At 36.9% G+C, this 20,051-nt stretch overlaps 1 protein-coding gene across 1 annotated transcript; it reads right to left on the bottom strand.

Annotated features, from left to right (window-relative positions):
• Positions 1–847: 847 nt before the first annotated feature.
• GUF1 (GTP binding elongation factor GUF1) lies at positions 848–16,400 on the bottom strand. The gene is made up of 17 exons (XM_080936489.1): positions 16,188–16,400; positions 15,270–15,381; positions 14,966–15,114; positions 14,633–14,713; positions 13,974–14,051; positions 13,173–13,256; positions 11,885–11,949; positions 11,214–11,417; positions 9,926–10,065; positions 8,736–8,859; positions 7,817–7,949; positions 6,883–7,026; positions 6,304–6,437; positions 5,058–5,159; positions 4,258–4,377; positions 1,549–1,585; positions 848–987 (listed from the first exon to the last, which is right to left on the bottom strand). The coding sequence occupies exons 1-17, from the start codon at positions 16,320–16,322 to the stop codon at positions 850–852; spliced, it is 1,980 nt and encodes a 659-aa protein (XP_080792615.1). The 5' UTR covers positions 16,323–16,400; the 3' UTR covers positions 848–849.
• Positions 16,401–20,051: the final 3,651 nt, after the last annotated feature.

Below are 20,051 nucleotides of genomic sequence, written 5' to 3'. Positions count from 1 at the left end.
GTTGCAACATCTTACCTCTGCTATTAGAGACTGAAAAAGTATATAAAACTCACACTGGCCAACCCATACCATGTTTAATAAGTTTTCTAATGTTAGTACAATAATGTCTAAGGAGTCATTGGTTAATGAGGAATAGCCCAAATCTAAAAAGGCCCCAAGTGTTACGTTGCAGATATTGTATATTAGGATACATGTACCAGTTTTTGACCTTCCCTTAGCAATGATATAAGAACCAAACATTTTAACAACTGCATTGTCTTAGTTTTTATATTGTCATTAAAAAAAAAAAAAAATACTGCAGTGGGAATTTGTTATTTTGTACCTAGCATGTCAGGCTGGGAGAAGTGAGATAGTTTATGTAATAGGATCAACTAAGGCTACCAAACTTCCAAATCCTCCAAAGCAGCCTGTGGGGTAATGTAGTAACATAATCTCAGTTTTAAAGAAGTTTAAGAAATTTTGTGGGGATTCCTAGTGAGGAGTAGAACATAAAAGAGAGAATAAGCAATGTGGCATACATTTAACGTCTTCTCTCTCGTCAGGTCAGCACTTCTCAACCTGAGGCCAAACAACACTCTCCCCAAGGCCACATACCAGCCATCCTCATTTCAAATAATTAATTATGATCCATAAAAGTAGCAAAATAACAGTTATGAATGGCAGCAAAGCAGTAAAGTCATGGCTGTGCCAGCACAGCGTGAGGACCTGAGCTACAGAGTGGCAGCCCTGGGGGTCTGAGAAGCACGGAACAGGTCAAAGCTGAAGACCCTGAAAGTGTTAAGCATTTTTGAGTTTCATTCTGTTGCCAATGTAAATGAGAAGACACAGAGAACCCCTGCTTTCCCGGACTCATTTATTAGGCTGGGTTTTCAGGACTTTTATAAAAGCATCTTTTGGAATCTCAATGTTGCCAATCTTCCTCAGTTTTTTTTTCCCTTCTGCTTGTCTCTTCAAAAGTTTCATTTTTCGGGTAATATCACCACCATACTGAAAAATAAGAAATCCAAATTCGTTCAAAGGAAATGATTACATAATTACACCAAGAAAACACCAAAACCATAAACTTATCATTATGACCCCCAGGCCCTCCCTATCCAGTCTCAACAATCAGTTTTCATTGAGAATAAGCATTGTATAGCTATAGCTTAATACACACTCTTAGAGACCTGTGCCAGAAACTGTACCAGGCACTTAGAAAAAGCATTTTGTTTCCACATACACACAAATAGGCTATTCAAAAGTCAATGTCATAAGGAAGATTTCAATTCCCACTCTCTACCAACTGTAAGAAACTGTCACTATACATCTTTCCTTAGGTATAAAATTATGTAAGTTTAACATAAAATTCTCTTTTAGATGGTATTACATAAGAAAAGAAACATTTTAAATGTATTAAAATGAAGACTCTAATATGGTTCAGTAGAAATTTACCCATTTAAAATAAAACTTGGAGATGAAATGCATGGTACATGAAACTAAAATAGAAACCAATTTATAACACCTTTGATCTTAAAGTCATTAAATATCGTAAAGGAGAAAAATACATACACATTTTGCCAACACATTTTTCCTATAGGCTTTCACACTGTAAAAGAAGAAATACAGTTTAGAAGCATTATTTGTATACACAGCTTTACACAGATAAAATATTTACAGATAAATAGTTACAGATAAAATACACAGATAAAATATTTAGTGATAGTGTTTAGACCAAATTGCCTTATACAACTAGTTTAAATGTTTGTGCATTTATTCCCATATACTTAATGTAAGACACACAAAAACATTCATTTTAATGTCACTTTAGTAAGAAAGGTCATTGCTGGTGGAATGCTTAAGTAGGAATATGAGTATTCATGACTTTAATAAAAAATATATTATTCCAAGCTCAAACTAGAAATACTCTGAACAGCAGTATTTAATAAAATGAAATCATCATATTCTGACATAACTAAACATAGTGACTACTAAAGGATTTACTATTAAATTTAGGATTTTATAAAACCTACCATTCTCAAGACAAACTACTGTTAATATATCCAACTATCAATTACACTACTATATTACTATGGCATTTTTCAGATCACTAACTTTGAAAGGTTATCTCCTTTTTAAGGGATTCTTTTCATAATTGTTTTTATGTCTACTTTGCTTTTCTTAATGTACTTCCAATGTAATTTATGTAAAAATGACCATGTGCTAATGTTCACTGCTCTACTTTCTAGGATGTTCCCTGGAATTCTGCCTAATTTCTGGATGTTTTTGGACACTAGGTAACTGAAACAGAATAGTGTTCAAAATGAAATTATTCTTATAATGGCAGTAGTCACGCGTGCACACGCACACACACACAAGTACAAACACACATATGGTATTTAACTAGTATTAGGCTGAGGTTAAGTTATAACTAAATAACAATCCCCAATTTGTCATAACTAAGGAGTCAAAATATCCAGGGTCATGACATTCCTAACAGCTGGGCAGGGGACGTGCCACCAGAGACTATACTTGCTGCTACAGGTGCCTGATTTTATGCTAGCTTTCTTCAAAAATTACCTTACTTTCCATATCCACTATAAACCACACGAGGGACCTCACCTAGGAAACAAAACCTAACATGATATTTATGATCTTTTCTGATTTGCTGCTTCAGAGAAAACATTTGATTACTTTTTGTCAGGAGCCATAACAGGACAAATTAATAACTAACAGGTGATCATTCTGAAATGGCCAACCTTGGATTATTATATAATCTGAGACCGGTTCACCCTTATTAAGCAAGGCTATAAGACATTCATGTTAGGAAAATTTCCTGCTACTAAAATACTTTTCCTGTTATTATTAAACATATATAACAATCATTAAGTAAGAGCAGATATCTGTAGATCTATAAAGTTGTAGATCTTTGTAGTGATGTTATATAGACATATAAATGACTTAAGTCTTAATGATGATCCTATAAGAATTCCTAAATTTATATCAATGATTATTAAGCTCTCGTACAGTGGGACTGCTATTAGGTCATTTCTTATAGTCAAAACTGCAGTGAGAACTCTGCCAGTCTCCCAAGTGTCATCAGTTAATTGCTCTTAGATGGTAACCAGACTTTCTCCTACTCCGAGCACATTCCAAGAGGATGTTAAATAATTAACCAAAGGTCATAAAAAAAGAACTAATGATTTACTATAGGTGCTAGGACAAGATAAAATATTGACTGGGTTTTTCTATACAAAATTTCACTAATAACTTAGTTATGGTTTTAAACCTTCAGTGAACCTGTGGAGCTGAGACAGGTGGTGGATGTTTAGCCAGGTAATTACTCCTAATGGATATGCATGTAAACATTCTGTTGTAAACTTCTATTTCAATTTATAAATTGATTTTTTTGTGTGAAATTGTGTTGAACTTTGTAACATGTGATCATGAATTCTGAAAGATCTTTAAAAACTGAGAGGGAGAGAGAACTTTTTCCCCTTAGGAACTTTTTTCCTTTAGGAATCTTTTTCCCTTTTCCCACTTAGTATCTTTCTTCCTTCCCTTTAAATAGCTTTCATAGGACACTTTTAAACTACTTAGTTATAAACATTACAATCACTTTTCTATGTGTCCTTTTAATTTCTGTGACTTTCAACTAGTAGAATAAAAAAGTTAGAGCCCAGCAGTTTCAGCTGATATAGCAAAAAGGTTATTTACTTAATCCTTTGCTATTTTAGGAAGAGGTGCTAAGTGCCAGAGACTGCAGTTTCTGGCCTCAGAAGAACAGAGAAGACAGGTCAGCTACAGTACCATAGTCACTCAGACTTAGTAAACTCTTATTATATAGAAACCAACCCTAAATATCTCGTAATATGAGTCTTATCCATGTATCTTGTAAGACCAAGTCTTACCCTCTGCAGACGCTCTTTCCCCTCCGCTGCCTCAAGAATGGACAAGAGAGAACCCCACACTGGGGCTGGCCCCCGATGACAACTTTTAGGTTCTGTTCTATCACAATCTAACTAAATTATTATAATAATTCAGATATTATAATTCATTGAATGAAACCCTACAGAAATCCCTTAACCTAGAAATTCACTAATTTCATAAATTATACAATTTTAAGTATCATCACTTAATAAACAATCCAAAGTAATAAGAGTATCATTTCAAGATCTACATGAATAAAGGCATATACCACCATTAATTAAAAGTTTAGTTTTGTTTTCTGAGCATATTATTTCTAAAGCTGGCCTCAAAGAACAATGAATTTCAACTCACGTTTCTCGTGCAATTACTTTGCTTCCCACTGCAGCTTGAATTGCTATCTCAAACAGCTGCCTGGGAAGAGAGTCCTTCAGACGTTCACATATGCTTTTGCCAACAGTGTATGCTTTCTCTCTGAGAAAGAAAAAACACGGCTATCTTAAATAGAAAGATTGAAATTATCTTCATAGTCCATTGCAGTAATTAATCTGTGAATTTTAAGAGGTTCAAATCAAACTCAACACTTTGTACCTAACAGGCATTTTTTGTAACTATGTATTAGTCTATTTTATAATCTACAATTACATGAGTACAGCATAATATCAGTCTGCCAGTTCATGAACACATATACTTGAATTTTTCATTATCATAAGTGATTTTCATGACTATGAAAATATTTTTGTCATAGTAAACCTAGATTATTATAAAATTTTAAAAAGTCTTGTACTTTAACACAGTAAAGGAAAAATTATTTTCATGATACTACTCCTTTGGCTCTGGTAATTCTATATTTTATATTTAGTAACAGAGATGCTTTTGGTCACCATAATTACCTCACCCTGCATATCCAGAATCAGAGACTTCGAAGAGTCATAAAAATCTACCATAATTTCATTAAAAGAGAAGAGATATTTAAGCATAACTTTATTTTCATCAATAAGTCATATTTTTCTGACGTAAAAACAGAAGGAAAAAGGAGCAGACTAAAATTCATTTTAATTATCTTAACATTTTACAAAGTGTCTCTGCTGCACTAAGTGAGGGACCATCAACTACAGCAAACCACCCAGCTGGCGATCTCTTACTCTTCTCACCTATGGACCACAGTTACTAGCTCTTCCACGATATTTCCATTCAGCAGAATATCCATTTTTATTAGTTCTGCAGCTTGGTAACCAGCATCTTCATAGTCAAAACTAACAAGGACAAAAGAACATTGGCAAGCGTGATACTGTCAGATTACACTCAATAAACTCCTTTTCCCCTACAACCTCCATTACCTGCTCTCCCCTGAAGAAACTTGATAAAAGTATTACCACACATAAGGTTTCATTTAATGGATGTTTATGTCCATAGTAAAGAACAAAATGCACCAACCTTCATTTATAAAATTAGGGTTAAGTACAGAAACTATGAATCCATAGAGAAGGAAAAGAAATTTGTTGAGATAAACTAGGAAAATCAACCACCAAAACCAAATGTCAGCTCCTTTCTAATGTTGCCAGCAGTTGGTGGTCTTCAGCTAACACTATCTTAGTGGGTGGCTATGAGGTTTCTATTGATAACATATTAGGTAATGTACTGATCATGGCATTAAGAAAGGGCACACTACAGTTTCCTACCCAGATCTACAGTTTGAACATAAGTTTTTGTCAGGACCAAAAGACATGTAACACTGAATAGTTACAGCAAAGTTTAACCAGGCACAGACAAACACTCATGTTAGTTGCTGTTTCCAGGGTGGTGCAAGCTACCAGTGCTAGTCAAATGTTTAACTCATAACACCACTGGAGCCAAAAGGCAGGATAAAAGGGTTCTGGCTATTTAACACTCAGCTCTTGTATTTTTATTTGGCTAGGTTTTCTGTATTCCTTTAAGATACGCAGATTTTTATTTGATGGACCACATATTCCTTTGAGGACCTGTTCCTGACTATAACAAGGTTAAGTGCAGTATGTATTTAGCATCCCTCATACTCAATACTTATATTCATTTTCAATTATAAGTACATGCTCTGTGGATCAATCTACATACATATATATTTAAGGGTTATTCAGTCACAGATATATTTGAAATTATGTCCAACTCTTAAGCCACAGGGCTATAAATAGCCTCTTACTGACGAGCATACTTCCCCTTTAGAGAGTATCAATCTGAAAATCATAAGCGCTTTTCTTCCTAGAAGGAAATGTCAGGTTTTGTACAATACCTATAAGGCTGCAAGCTCCCTAACCTTATGATTCCCGACTGTCTTAGGGTGAAGTCAGTAGAAGAGCAGAAGTTCTCACAATTAGCATTTTCAAACCTCAGAGATGTCTGTCATCACCACGATCCCCTCACCTTGCATATCCAGAAGACAGAGACTTCAAAGAGTCATAAAAATCTACCACAATTTCATTCAAAGGGAAGAGATATTTAAGCATAACTCTGTTTTCATCAATAAAAGTCATATTTTTCTGAATTGCTCTTCGTGCCTAAAGAAAGACAAGTATGATGGTAATCCACACAAATATTGGTATGAATAAATTAAAGATGTTAATTTCCAAAGCATAACTCCCATAAATAAAGGTAAACAATGGAAGAGTATTATTTAATAGTCTACCACAAATTTAGAAGCAAGGGTTTTAACACGGGAAGAAACAACATTACTTAGTATGCCACTTATATTCATTTTAAACTAATGAATCTCTATTTTTAAAATCACATTTTGTTCATTTTTGAGTACATAAATACACTAAATCCTAATAAAAGTCCCTTTGGGATAAGTATGTAATTTTTTCATTCCTTTGACTAAACTGTTCAGCTAACAGTGATAATCAAACTTAAAGCCAGTGCGTGAAAGGAATTTTCTCAGCAGAAGGACTCCTAAGAAACAGAAGCTGGTCAGCACTGGTCCAGAATCCAACCTTGTGTTCCTACCTGACAAAGTGCCATTATTTTTCCACTGTATTCAGTCGGCGTAATAACAGTGCCCAAAACAACAGGCTCCAAATATTCTGTTACTTTGGACTTGTCAGGGAATTGTGCAGGGTTGATGATTGTGATTTCCTTTTCTTTATATTCCTAAAAGTGAGGAAAGGGAACAGTATTTAAGAACAAATACTAACACCATTATGTTTCTTAATGGTTTGCTTTTCACATAGGTATAACTCTAAAATGTACTGAATTTACTACAAAGTAGCAACAGTAACAACAAAAACACCTAAAGATTACAGGATCAAAAATACAATGTTTTGTTTAAGAAACAACAACTAAAAAAGTCTTCCAATTACTACCTTTTAATTTTGTTAGTAATGATAATACTAAATGTAATACAGCAGTTTTGTTACTAAATTTATAAAACATACCATGAACCATCTTAAAAAGTATGACAAATACTACATTTTAACTTGACCTTTTAGGGTAATATAATTAGTGTATAAAATCAGTTGATGTATGCTTAAGGTAGCAGTGGTTTAAATGAATAAATTATAAATTGTCACTAATGCGGAATACAGTACTGCTATCACTAACTTAAAAATTTCTTGTAAGAATAAATGTTTTACTTTTTATGACATTAATTATGATCAACATTATCTTTCAAATTCTGAACTGAATTATAATGGTCCTCTCATTAATAGTTCTTTTTACTGTCATTACCAGACTAAGTTTGATAATGAAAAGATTGAGCTAAGAAACATGAAACATGAATTAATTTCAGAAAAGTAATAAATTTTTTATTACTTTTACTCTTAATAGTGACTTACTTTCAAATAAATAAAACACTTCTCTTGTATTTAGTATATACATGTACATATCTTTATTGAATTTTCTCTTTCAAGCTGATACAAAATCAAAGTAAATAGTGAGGTACCTTTATTAATTTTGCAGAGGAAAGAACAGCTTTGTATGGAACAGTAGGAGTTGTCAAAATAACTGAAGCGTTATATTCTTGCTCAAGTCGCTGGTTGAAAACCTCCATATGTAAAAGTCCAAGAAATCCTAACCTGGAGACAAGGGGGGAAAAAAAACACCAAAACTCCTCTAAATGTCTGTTTTATTGGGCTGTTTGCTGTTGGAACACATTACTACTATGTAGTAAAGGGTGAAATCAAGAATCATTCCAGCAATTTGTATTTCTTGTATAGTTTTTTGAAATAACACCAAAATATTCTGTCAATCTATTTTAAATTACCGAAAAAACGTAAATGCACTTGAGACATAAACAGACACCAAGAGATTGATTTGGTTTACTCACAGAAATGGAGTATGTGAAATACTCCATTTCACAGTAGAGCCTGTGAAAACTGAGTGGATATTGTGCTCACTGTATAAGCATAAACCCCTAATCTGGATCTGTAAGACCTACAGGAAAAAACAGGAGCTGCAGGATACAACTGTGATCCCTGTGTGCGAGGAGACAGCAAGGGGCCAGGGTAATCTCCAAGAGTCAGTGATAGATGCTGTCTCAAAAATAAAGTGGCGACAAAGGTTGATCTTGGGTCTGTGAGCATGCACACATGGTGTGCACACCCACACATACTTGTGTACATATACTCAAAAAAACATATCTGTAGAAACAGGTGGATCTCTGTGAGTTTAAGGCCAGCCTGGTCTACACAGCCAATTCCAAGACAGCTAGGGCAATATAGCAAGACCTTTTGTCTAACCCTTTACCCCACCATCAAAAATATTAAACAAAAACTTTAGTCTGATCTTCAGAAATGTTCATGAGCAACCAATTAGAAGGTCTTTTCCTATCCAGTGTGACTCTATGCTGTGATGTCCCTTACCTCCAGCCAGCACCCAGGGCCAGACTGCTATCCCGATGCACTGTCACACTGGAGTCATTTAAGGTCAGCTTCTCTATAGCACTCTTGAGGTTATTGTACTCAGACTGGTCTATAGGGTACACTCCTGGGGATACAAAGGTAATAGTAAGGATTGTCACTTTCAAAATTAACTATTTTGCATTCATATTATTTTTTCTATAATTGGCTACAAGGCTATCTGAGAATCCATTAGCATCAGTGATATACAATTGAGATCACACTACAAACAGTGATGTTATGCTTTCAGAGAAATATCAAAAGAAGAAAAAACTGTAAATGACCAAGGGAATTAATTTACTAATAATTAAGCAAAGTATGGCTATTTTAAAAAAACAGAAGTACAAAATATTCCACCACTGTAAGTAAAAATGTTAGCAGGTGGGAAATAGCACCAGAAATGAACATGACATTAGACTTAGCTTCTAGACCAATTCATTACTAAAGTAAATGTGAATCTGCCCCTTAGAACCATGGGAGCCACTCCTGATCACACCGACTGTCTTTATCACCTGCTTATAAAGTTTACATTTACAAACCTCCCGAAATCCAGATGACTGAGTCTGTCTAAGCACAGTCATAAAGTTCCTGACCTCTGCTGAGAGGACACTGTGAGGAGAAAGTGGGGCAGATACCCTGAGTGGGTTAGAGTAAGCAGAGGAACGTCAATCAGTCCTCACTATATAAATATGTTCAGTGCTCAAAGGAATACATGATCTGCTGTTACACATAGTGGAGGCTACATGGCGGTCTACTTTATCCACAGGAGAACAGTAACTAAGGAAAACAACTGCGAGGAAGGAATTCATTAATTCTACTGAGAACTGTCCTTCCTAACGAGAGAAAAAAATTTCAAATATAACCAACTAACTTCTCAAAAAAAAGAAAATTTATGTTACTAAGATCTCCTAGTTACTTAACTCTTAAGGAATCCTAAATGATCTCTTAGATAAAATGTCACCATAATATACAGAAATACCACATACATATATATGAGCAAATAAAATATATACATATATACATACATACATATGTATTACAAACAGGTTTGTAAAAATAAATGTTATCTTCTACTACATTTGTTTTCACCACAAAAATAGACTTTTAATTAAAAAATATTTTGGCCCCTTGTCTTCAATATGTGAGCTCCTCACCTGCAAATACCATTGGTTTCGCTGATTTAAACCCAGGCAAGGGCTCCACTGGATGGTTATGTAAATATAATGTGTCTCCTATTTGTGCTTCAGTGACATCTTTCATCCCAGCAATCAGAAAGCCCACCTGTCCTGCATATCTAAATAAAATTAGTATATGCAAATGTTTACTGCTTTTCTGTTGTATGTTCATACTCACAGTTCTGTCTCCCTAGGAAACTCACACAGTGCCCAAACAAGAAAGGGCCACATACCAATCTTCAACCTCTAAAGCTCAGCAAGAACACAGCAGCTCATCTTATCCTTTGCCCACAACGTCCACAGACCTAAGTCTGTCTGTGATAGTGCACGCCTTCTGCAAACTACACACTGTAAAGATGGCACCACGGGAAAGAAGTTCAGGAGACTGTCACGTCTATTATTATGTGATGGAGGCTCATTAAGAAGGGGAAAAGTTTAACCAAGCAGAAAAACGTAAATTTGTAACAAGTCTATTACACATCTGACTTTCACATGAATAGGCCAGAGTCATAGTAACAAACTCATTTGCATGTAGGTTGCAAGGAAAGCCTTCAATGAAGATGCAGTAATTAATGTTCAAAACCTGTATTGCTATATATTTGTGTGTATAGCATACATGCATATGCATGCATATGGGTTTAATTTAGAAAGACTCCACTAACACTCAAATGAACTGACTGAAAACATGTGGTTCACATGAGGCTTCACAGACACAGCATGAAACTGGTATGAGCCAGGCCACACCTGCACTCTCAGCGATGACCAGAGCAGCACAGCCGAGTGCCTGATGTCATGTCTGCTCAGTCAGCAGTAGCCACTCAGCAGCTGTCTCCCAGCTAGCTCAAATACGGCTTAGATATTTAAGTTAAATATTAATTAAAATACATTTTAATTAATCTAGGTTTAGGTTTAACCCTAAATTCCACAGTGAAGAAAAGAATGGTTAAAATTTAGTCATGGTGAGAATAAATGTAAAAGGAAAAAAAATCCACTGGATAATAGTTGAGGAGCCCTAACTAATACTTAATTGTTCTATCAAATACATTTAACAGGAGCAAGTCTGTACTAGATCACTAAGTTATTTCTACTGATTAATAAAACATGATCATTTTCATATTTATAAAACTACCTACTAATCAAACACAAGATCCTTTTAAGTATCTGGATATATATTTGCATAGATCATTGGTTTTCTTAATTCTATATTATGAACACACTGAGAGAAACACACATATATTTATTACATAGACTATAACAAATTACTTACAATTTATGAGTTGGCTGTTCATTAGGATTCAAAATGCCTACTTCATTGACTTCGTATGTTTTTTTAGTGTGTGCAGATATAACTTTATCTCCCTTGGACACCACTCCATCGAACAGTGCTATGTTGGCTATCACACCTCTGTACTGGTCAAATGTGGAATCAAAGACCAAAGCTTTCAGTGGATTTTCACGATGTACTTTTGGACTATTATAAAAGATAAAATTAGGTATATATAAGAAAATGCCTATTTCAACCTAAGAAGTATTTTTAACTTAATTTTGTAAAAGAAATTACTCAAATGCCAAAGCCAAATTTTCTATAAAATATATTAATTCAGCCATCTGTTTTACATCGCGAAATTTATGGATGTGTACTGAGTATGACGCAAACAAATGCCAACAAACTTTAGCCCTACACCGCGGCTACTGGGCAGCGCCACCAACCTTGCCGTTTCCCATCTTATTACAATGACTAACTTTTTTACATTATTAAACATGAAACCATCCCAACCTACTGCGGGATTACTTGCCTTATTCACTAGTTTAAACTGACTGATCAGTTGATGGCCTATTAATCTAAACTAGTACATTATAACTATCCATAAATTATTAACTCTAAACCTACTTTAAACTATTAAACCTGAGTGAATAGTGGAATAGCAAACTGCTTACGGAGGTATCCGTTCAATGACCGCCCGAAGCACACTGTCAACGTTCGTCCCAAGTTTCGCGGAAATCTGAAAGTGTGTAGAAATCAAAGCACTGAGATTTAAGGCTGCACTCATCCTTCCTGGGGGCTCCTCCTTTATGATCACAGGAAGAGTTCTCTTACTCTTTTGTACAAACACAGAAAAAGATTAAGGATTTCTTCCTATCATTAGGTGTTCATGGCAATATCACTCCAGAGCATTCTTAATGTAATGTATTCAAAAACCAATGGAATAAGAATTAAAACATTTTTGTGAGTAAAATATATTTTAATAGAATGCACATCTCTAGCCAAATAACTAGTAAGTACAAAATACCTGTTCTTTAAAGACAAAGTTTCTACACAGACAAAGTAGCGTGTGAGAAGTGACGCTGAGCGCAGAAGTAGACCAGAGGTTGAGAGCACACCAGGGCTCCAGTCCAGCACCCACAGCAGGAAATCTCATATCTCCTGAACCTCCAGTGAGATAGAATCCAATTCCCACATCTGCCCTTCTTTGAGGACCGTATACGGTGCACAGTTTTGGTGCTGGCACACACATGTATACATAGGTAAATTTAAGTAAATAGAGCCTTAAAAAACGAATGCTAAAATGAGTTCCAAAGGCTTTTAGTCCTGACACAGGCTAACGCTGTGATCTTAGGCATGTGACTAAATATTTAAGCCTTAGTTCATTTAAAATACAGCAACAATCTGTAAATTCTCACAACATAAGAGGAGCTTTCTCACCTGAATCTAATAAAATAATAAGCACTCAAAACTCAAAAAAGTGTTAAGAGTGCAAGGGAAAAAAGGCCACGGAATTTCAGTTAGGTCAGCCGCCTGAGGTTTTCCACAGAACAATCAATAATTGTTCTGGTTTTAGGTCAACTTGACAGAGTACTCATCGGAGAAACGGTAACCCTAGCTGAGAAAATGCCTCCAAAAGATCAGGCTGTAGACATGAACGTACAGCATTTTCTTAAATAGTGTTTGATGGGAGAGGACCCTGCCCATTGTAGGTGACGCCAAGCCTGGACTGGTGGTCACAGGTTATGTAAGAAAGCAGGCTGAGGAAGCCATTAGGGGCAACCCAGTATGCAGCACCTCTCCACAGCCTCTGCTCCTGCTCCGGCCTCTAGGTTCCTGCCCTGACTTCCTTCAGCGATGGCTTAATGGAAGTATAAGCCGAATAAACCCTTGCTCTGATCGTAGTGTTTCGTCACAGCAACAGAACAACTAAGGCGATCACCTTTAAGAACAATTATTTACCTTAATACATTCATCACTAGGGATATCAAACACCTTTTCGATCTGCTTTCCGACCCTGTCTGGATCAGCATTCTTCAGATCTATCTGTAAACAATATTATTTAGTGAACATAGCAAAAATAAAACTAGTCCATAGTAATACTATTAATAATCTTCTGTAATTTAACTCTAACTGACCTGTCCATGACCTTTCCAAAAAAATTTTTTTAAAAACCCATATTTCATCAACATGATTTTAACAAGCATGACTACTAAAAAAGAAAAAAATTCAAGCAACAAAATAAGCAATAAAATGTAAGCAGGACAGAGTATATATCAATTAAGACCATGAGATCAGATTTTTAAAATAAGGTCAGATATCAAGTCACTTTATACTTGTCAGTGATATTAAGAAATGCAACTTGATGCAGTTTGAAATTTTAAATGAAGATCTTAAGTTTACACCACTAGATGGACTTACATGTGTTAAACGTCAGTTTCGACCTGTTTCATGGCCTGTTGCTGACTGTTAACTCTAAGCCCCTCTTCTCCAGAACAGTGTGACTGGCACCTCTTTCTGCCTTGCACCCTTTTCCTACAGAAATGGCCCATGCAGTTCAGACAAACCTCTTCAACTCTATGCAAGGAATATTTGACCTGCAGTTCTATCACATGAAATCCCACCGATAATCTGAAAGAATAGTAACTACATGTCCCTCATATTAAAAAATAAATAAATAAAGCACTATACTTTACAATGAAACACTTTGGTTGTCTTTAGGAGGTAAAATAAGTAATGGCATTGGTGTGTCATTTTGATTACCTTGTTTATAACTGGAATTACTGACAACTGTGCTTCGAATGCAAGAAAGAAGTTTGCTACAGTTTGAGCTTGAATGCCCTGGAAACACCAAGACAAGAGAGACCAAGGTGACTATTTTGACACTAAATGTACCACAACATTACTAATTCAATATATTCCATATATATCTACCTAGAGTTATGCCTTGCAGGGACGGTTAGACATAGGCCTTATTTACTGTGCTTCCCAAGCAGTACTTTTGCCCTCAGCCCCATCTGCAAGCATTACCACTACACTGTGCTGCTGTGGTATAATGAATGCAAAGACAATGAGGCCAATGATTCACGGACTAAACCTTCGAAACTGTGAGCCAAAATAAATTTCCCTTTGCAGGTATATCAGAGATTTCTATATAGTTATAGAAATCTGGATCCTACCACTTCCTGCTTTTCTGTACCATTTAAGTTTTAGAGTTCAAAACATTGCCGCTGGTAAAGATATAGTCAAACTAAATAGAGAGTCAGCACCTCAATATAACATTATTAAAGTTTTTGATTTAGAGTAAGTAGTACAGTAAATCTCTTATTCAAATGAAAAGGCTGTGTTTCCAACATGCATTTTAAGAACTTTATGAAACAACCAAATGGGCATCTCAGCTCACAAATAATGCAGGCTCTTACCTCATTTGCATCAACTACCAGTAAAACACCTTGGCATGCAGAAAGTGACCTAGACACTTCATAACTAAAATCAACGTGGCCCTAAAAAGCAAATATGAGTACCTTTAAGTATTAAGGAATATATAAAGGAACAAATATTATAGCTAGTTTACTGACAAAAAAATATAATGTGTTTTTTGTGAAAACATTGGAAACAAGTTATACTAGAACATACAGAAAACAGCAAGAAGAAAATCAGACACTTCTGCAAAATTCAGCCCCCAAATGTAAGAATTTTGTTGCAATAGTTACAAGATTAACTAGCAATCTTTGCAGAGCCAATATGAAACTTACTGGTGTATCAATGAGATTTAAGAGATACTGCTTTCCTCCAAAGCTGTAAAACAGAGATGCTGTCTGCGCCTTCACAGTGATCCCTCTTTCTCGTTCCACTTGTAATTTATCAAGAACTTGCTTATTTTTCTTGGTCTTATCAATTGTTCCTAGAAATAGAAGCACTTACTAATTTCCCTGGGCTTTAAAACAAAAACCATTGAACATGCTATTAGCAGAAAACATTAAAAATGATATCGTGGTAAAGCTAAACTCCCAGTAACTTTAGGTAATCACAAGCGGATGATATACAGTAAAAACATACCTGTTAGCTCCAGGAGCCTGTCAGCTAAAGTACTTTTGCCATGATCCACATGTGCAATGATACTGAAATTTCTAATATCTTCAACAGGAAATCTAGACATGTCAGGTTTCTCCTAAGAAGGGAATATCACAGTTAAGGGTATAAAATTTCCATAAAACAAATTACAAATTCAAAGAAAATTCTTTTCATCTATGGACTTCACTTCCGGCAGTTTTTTTTTTTTTTAATGCTCCCAGCTCTCTAACAAAGACGTCTGACTATGCCTAACAACAAAGACTTAACAAAAACACCAATTCCATAAACAAAGCTAAATATAAATAAAAATTCCTTTAATACTTCCTCACATATTGAGATAACTGCAAATTTACTTTCATGAGTGGAGAATGAAAGTCATACATGACTCAAGAGTCTGAGGATGCCTTATCAAGGAAAATCTGTTACACCACGTGCTGCTGGAAACTGGTGTCCAAGTTTAAGTCAGGGTTGTGTGTGTGGTCCCTACGTATCCTCCTCCCCACATTGATATTTCAGTTGATGAAACTGTAATGACTGTAACATTTGTTTTAGCTTTCTATTTGTTACTCGGTGTAAAGCAGATAAAGGTATGGAGGAATTAGTTAAACAAAACTGTAAAAGCTGCATAACCTATCTCAACGCAACAATGAAGCTGCAAAATCGGATGCAAGTCAAGCGAGTTGCCCAAGGGACATAACTAAAACTTCAGGAAAATCTATGCTACAAAGGAGATTTTCAGAAGTAACACGACCCTCTCATGACCCACAACACTAAGCCTAAGAGCTAGCGGGCATGAAGCTGATGCACGTAGAGCACAGCCCACCCCACGCCGGTGAGCAGTCGAGGGGCTCGCCCACCATGTACGAACGGAAGCCCTGCACCTTCCAGGGACGAGCCTGTCACCTTGAGCTCGGCCGCGCTGAAGAGCCTGCAGGCGGCCCGGAGCGCCGAGGAAGCCGCGTGCCAAGAGCAAGGAGGCAGCAAGCGCACGGCCCCGGCGGCCCTCGGCGGGAGAGCCCGCCCCGCGAGTGCCCACATGCCTCGGCGGCTCAGGGCCTGGCCGGCCAGCGAGACTCCATAATTCAGACCGTGCTCAGGCCTGAGCCCACAGCTAGAACCAGGGCTGACGCAAATCAAACGCGCCGCCTACCGGTCGCGCCGCTTATGACGTCAGCGCGTCTACGCGGTGGGTCGAATTGTTATAGGTGGGAGAGCCGCGGGGACCATGGGATACTAATGTTGGCTAGTGAGTGCCTTGAGAAGGCCTCGGTTTAGGCGAATCTCATCACGTCCTGCGCTCGCTGGAGAGGAGAGACGCCCTTAGCCTAATCCCAGAATGCAGCCCAGGGCTCCCGAGGCGGAGTCCATAAAGTTTGAAGTCCTCTGTGTTCTGCCAGACAGGGAAACAGCTCAAATTCCCTCCATTCTGGGATCCTCACTAGCTGGTGACTTCTTTTAAGAGTCTAGAAAAGAGATTTTTATTCCGGAACCACATTTAGATTAACCCACAATTCTCTTTCGATGAACGTTTTGTAGTGACAGAACAAACAAACAAACAAATAATAGGTAGAAACCTTTTTCAGCTACATTAGTAAAACATTCCTATAACATAACTTAGACATCTCAGCTATAGGCCATGGAAGCTGAGAGCATCCTTAGCCTCTTTGATTGGCAGAGTTACACTTAGTTAATACTTTTCAGTAGGTTTTAATCTGTGTGTGAGGATAATGGATAATAACTCAAGCTTTATCTGATAATCACAGAATAAATACCTCTGTCCTTCAACTGAGTATCCCTTAGCTTTTCTACCACTTTCTCTCAAATAACCTAATTTACTATCCCATCTTCTAGAAAGCCAGGACATGTCTCCTGAGCATGCTATAAAAACTGATGTGGCTGTAATATCTTTACCTTCTATAGTTCCTTAAAAATGTCCTTCAAAATACTAACTTATAACTGCCCATCTCTAGATTCTGCTTGTCCCTTGTCTGCTTGTCCCTGACATGTATTTGCATGCCTCTCACAGGGTTTCCATTGCTGTGAAAAGGCATCATGACTAAGGCAACTTTTACAAAGCCAAAATTTAGTTGTGCCTAGCTTACGGTTTCAGAGGTTCCTTCCTTTTCCATTCAGGAGAAAGCATGGCAGCATCCAGGCAGACATGGTGCTGAAGAAGCTGAGAGTTCTACATCTTGTCCCAAAAGCAAGCACAAGAAGTCTGTCTCAAAAGCAGTTAGGAGGAGGGTCTCAAAGTACACCCCCATAGCAACACACCTCCCAACGGTGCCACTCCCTTTGGGCCAAGCATACTCAAATCACTGCATCTTTGAAAAAAAATTAATTTCAAATTTGGAGATTTTGGTGAGCAGAGTCTTGCCCTCAGGTTGCCATTTCTTCCCCTGGATGTTACTCATATCTCAAGAAGCACAGTTGCTTTCTCCACATGAACTGGCTTAGGCCACTTTACTCACCACGTTACATTTTTTCATACATTTTTAGTTTCTCATAATCATACTAAGCACAGTAATACCATTTGTTCTAACAACTTTGTGTCTACTTGACACAAGTTAGTTTGTGATGTCTGAAAAGGGACCCTAAGTGGAGAAAATGCCCGTATAAGATCTTGCTGTAGACATCCAGTAGGGAATTTTCTTAATGACTAATGAGGAAAGATCAGACCATTGTGGGTAATGCCACACCAGAAATAGTAGTTTTCAGTTCTATAAGAAAGCAGGCTGAGCGAACCAGTATGCAGCACTCCTCTCTTACTGCTGCATCAGCTCCTGCCTCCAGGTTCCTGCTCTATGGAATTTCCTGTTATGACTTCCCATAATGAAGAACTACACTGTGGAAATGTAAACAAATAAACCTGTTCCTCCCCCATCTTGCTTCTACTCATTGCCCTTTATCATAGCAATAAAAATCCTAACTAGGGCACCATGCTACAGTTGGACATTATGCTGTCTTGAAATTTCTTCAGCTATCCAAAGTAGATTAGATTCAGCATCAAAGAGTCCTTATACTATTCTGAAACTTTGTGAACACAATCTTTCTTGTCTTTCTGTCAAAAATCTAACTTTCCACACCCTCACTAGAAAGGCCTGTTAGGATCTGATACCAGACCTTCTTTTGGTTTTGGCCCACAACTTTTCTCCTGAAAACCAGTTCTAAAAGCTTAAGAGCCCTGTTGTCAGGTTTATGACAACAGTAATCTATCTTTTGGTACCAAATTTTTGTATTAGTTACTTTTAATACTGTGGCTTTAAGAGACAACTCAATGGTTTAGAGCACTGGCTGTTCTTCTAGAAGAGCAAAGCTGACATCTCAGCACCCACATGGCATATCACAATGGTCTTTAATACAGCTACACATGATTTGACACCCTCACACAGACATAATGCAGGGAAATTACTAATGGACATAAAATAAATAAGTTATTTTTTAAAAAGCAAAATATATTTGAACACATTTTGCCAAAAGCCATGATATAAAAGGATGAATCCTGATACTCAACTGTCTTCTTATTTTTATGCTTTTTATTCTGGGACCCTGTTCCAGGGGATTCAGGGTTGGTCTTCCCTTCCCATGCCTCATTTAAATTGTTTTGTAAACATCCACATAAACACACCCAGATATGAGCTTTCTAGGTCATTCAAAACCCATGCAACATAACAATAAATATAACAGCAAACACACACACACCCCACACACATACATAGAAACACACACACACAGGGATAGGTAAAGATGGAGAGAGAAAGACAGACACAGAGCAAGGAACTGGCAAACAGATACAGAGATTCACACACAGAGACAAGCTGAGAGAGAGAGAGAGAGAGAGAGAGAGAGAGAGAGAGAGAGAGAGAGAGAGAGAGAGGAGGGAGGGAGGGAGGGAGGGAGGGAGGGAGGGAGGGAGGGAGGGAGGGAGAGAGGGAGAGAGGGAGAGAAAGAGAGAGGAGGGGGACAAACAGACACCATACATTTTCAGATAGAATTACATTCTGAGATCCTGGACATTCATGTTTCAACTTATGAAACTTATGAGCTGGAAGGACACAATTCAGCCTGTAATAAATAGAATGATGTTGGCATCCTAATACCTTTTTACATCAAAATTCTGTATCAAGATTATTTACACTATGGACCATTTTTAGCTCTAGTAATGCCATAAAATTCTATTTTCTATAATAATTTTCAGCTATGTACCCAATTTTATAGAGTATCTATTCAACATTGAAACAATTTAACATTGCTACTATGCAGCTAAACAGTTACCATCATGTGTTTGTAATGTAAACTACAGCTAAAAAATTATAAGTAGCCTGATTTTAAAATTCTTCTCAGAGTATTTTTAAACATATTTTTTCAAAATTAGAACATAAACTAAGGGTTTATGAGTACTTTTATTTCATAAACTAGATAGTGCTTTGAAAAGGAGGAACAGAAAACTACTGCTAACATGTGGCCTTCAATATGTACACACTAGTGTACATGGCCTTGTACGTAAGCACCACTCCACACACACACACATACACACACACACAGACAGACACAAACAAACACACACACACACATACACACACACACACATACACACACACACAGAGAGAGAGAGAGAGAGAGAGAGAGAGAGAGAGAGAGAGAGAGAGAGAGAGAGAGAACGAGAATAATAGTGAATACTAATCAGTGATTGTTCTTAGTGTTGTCCCAAAATCAGAGGCCAGGAAATACCTAGGAAGAATGTGCCAAATAATCCTGAGATGACAT

This window comes from Micromys minutus (genome assembly GCF_963924665.1).
Source record: "Micromys minutus genome assembly, chromosome: 1".
NCBI classification, from domain to species: Eukaryota; Metazoa; Chordata; class Mammalia; order Rodentia; family Muridae; genus Micromys; species Micromys minutus.
The sequence above is the reverse complement of the archived record's forward strand: the minus strand, read 5'-3'. Positions and strand labels throughout refer to the sequence as shown.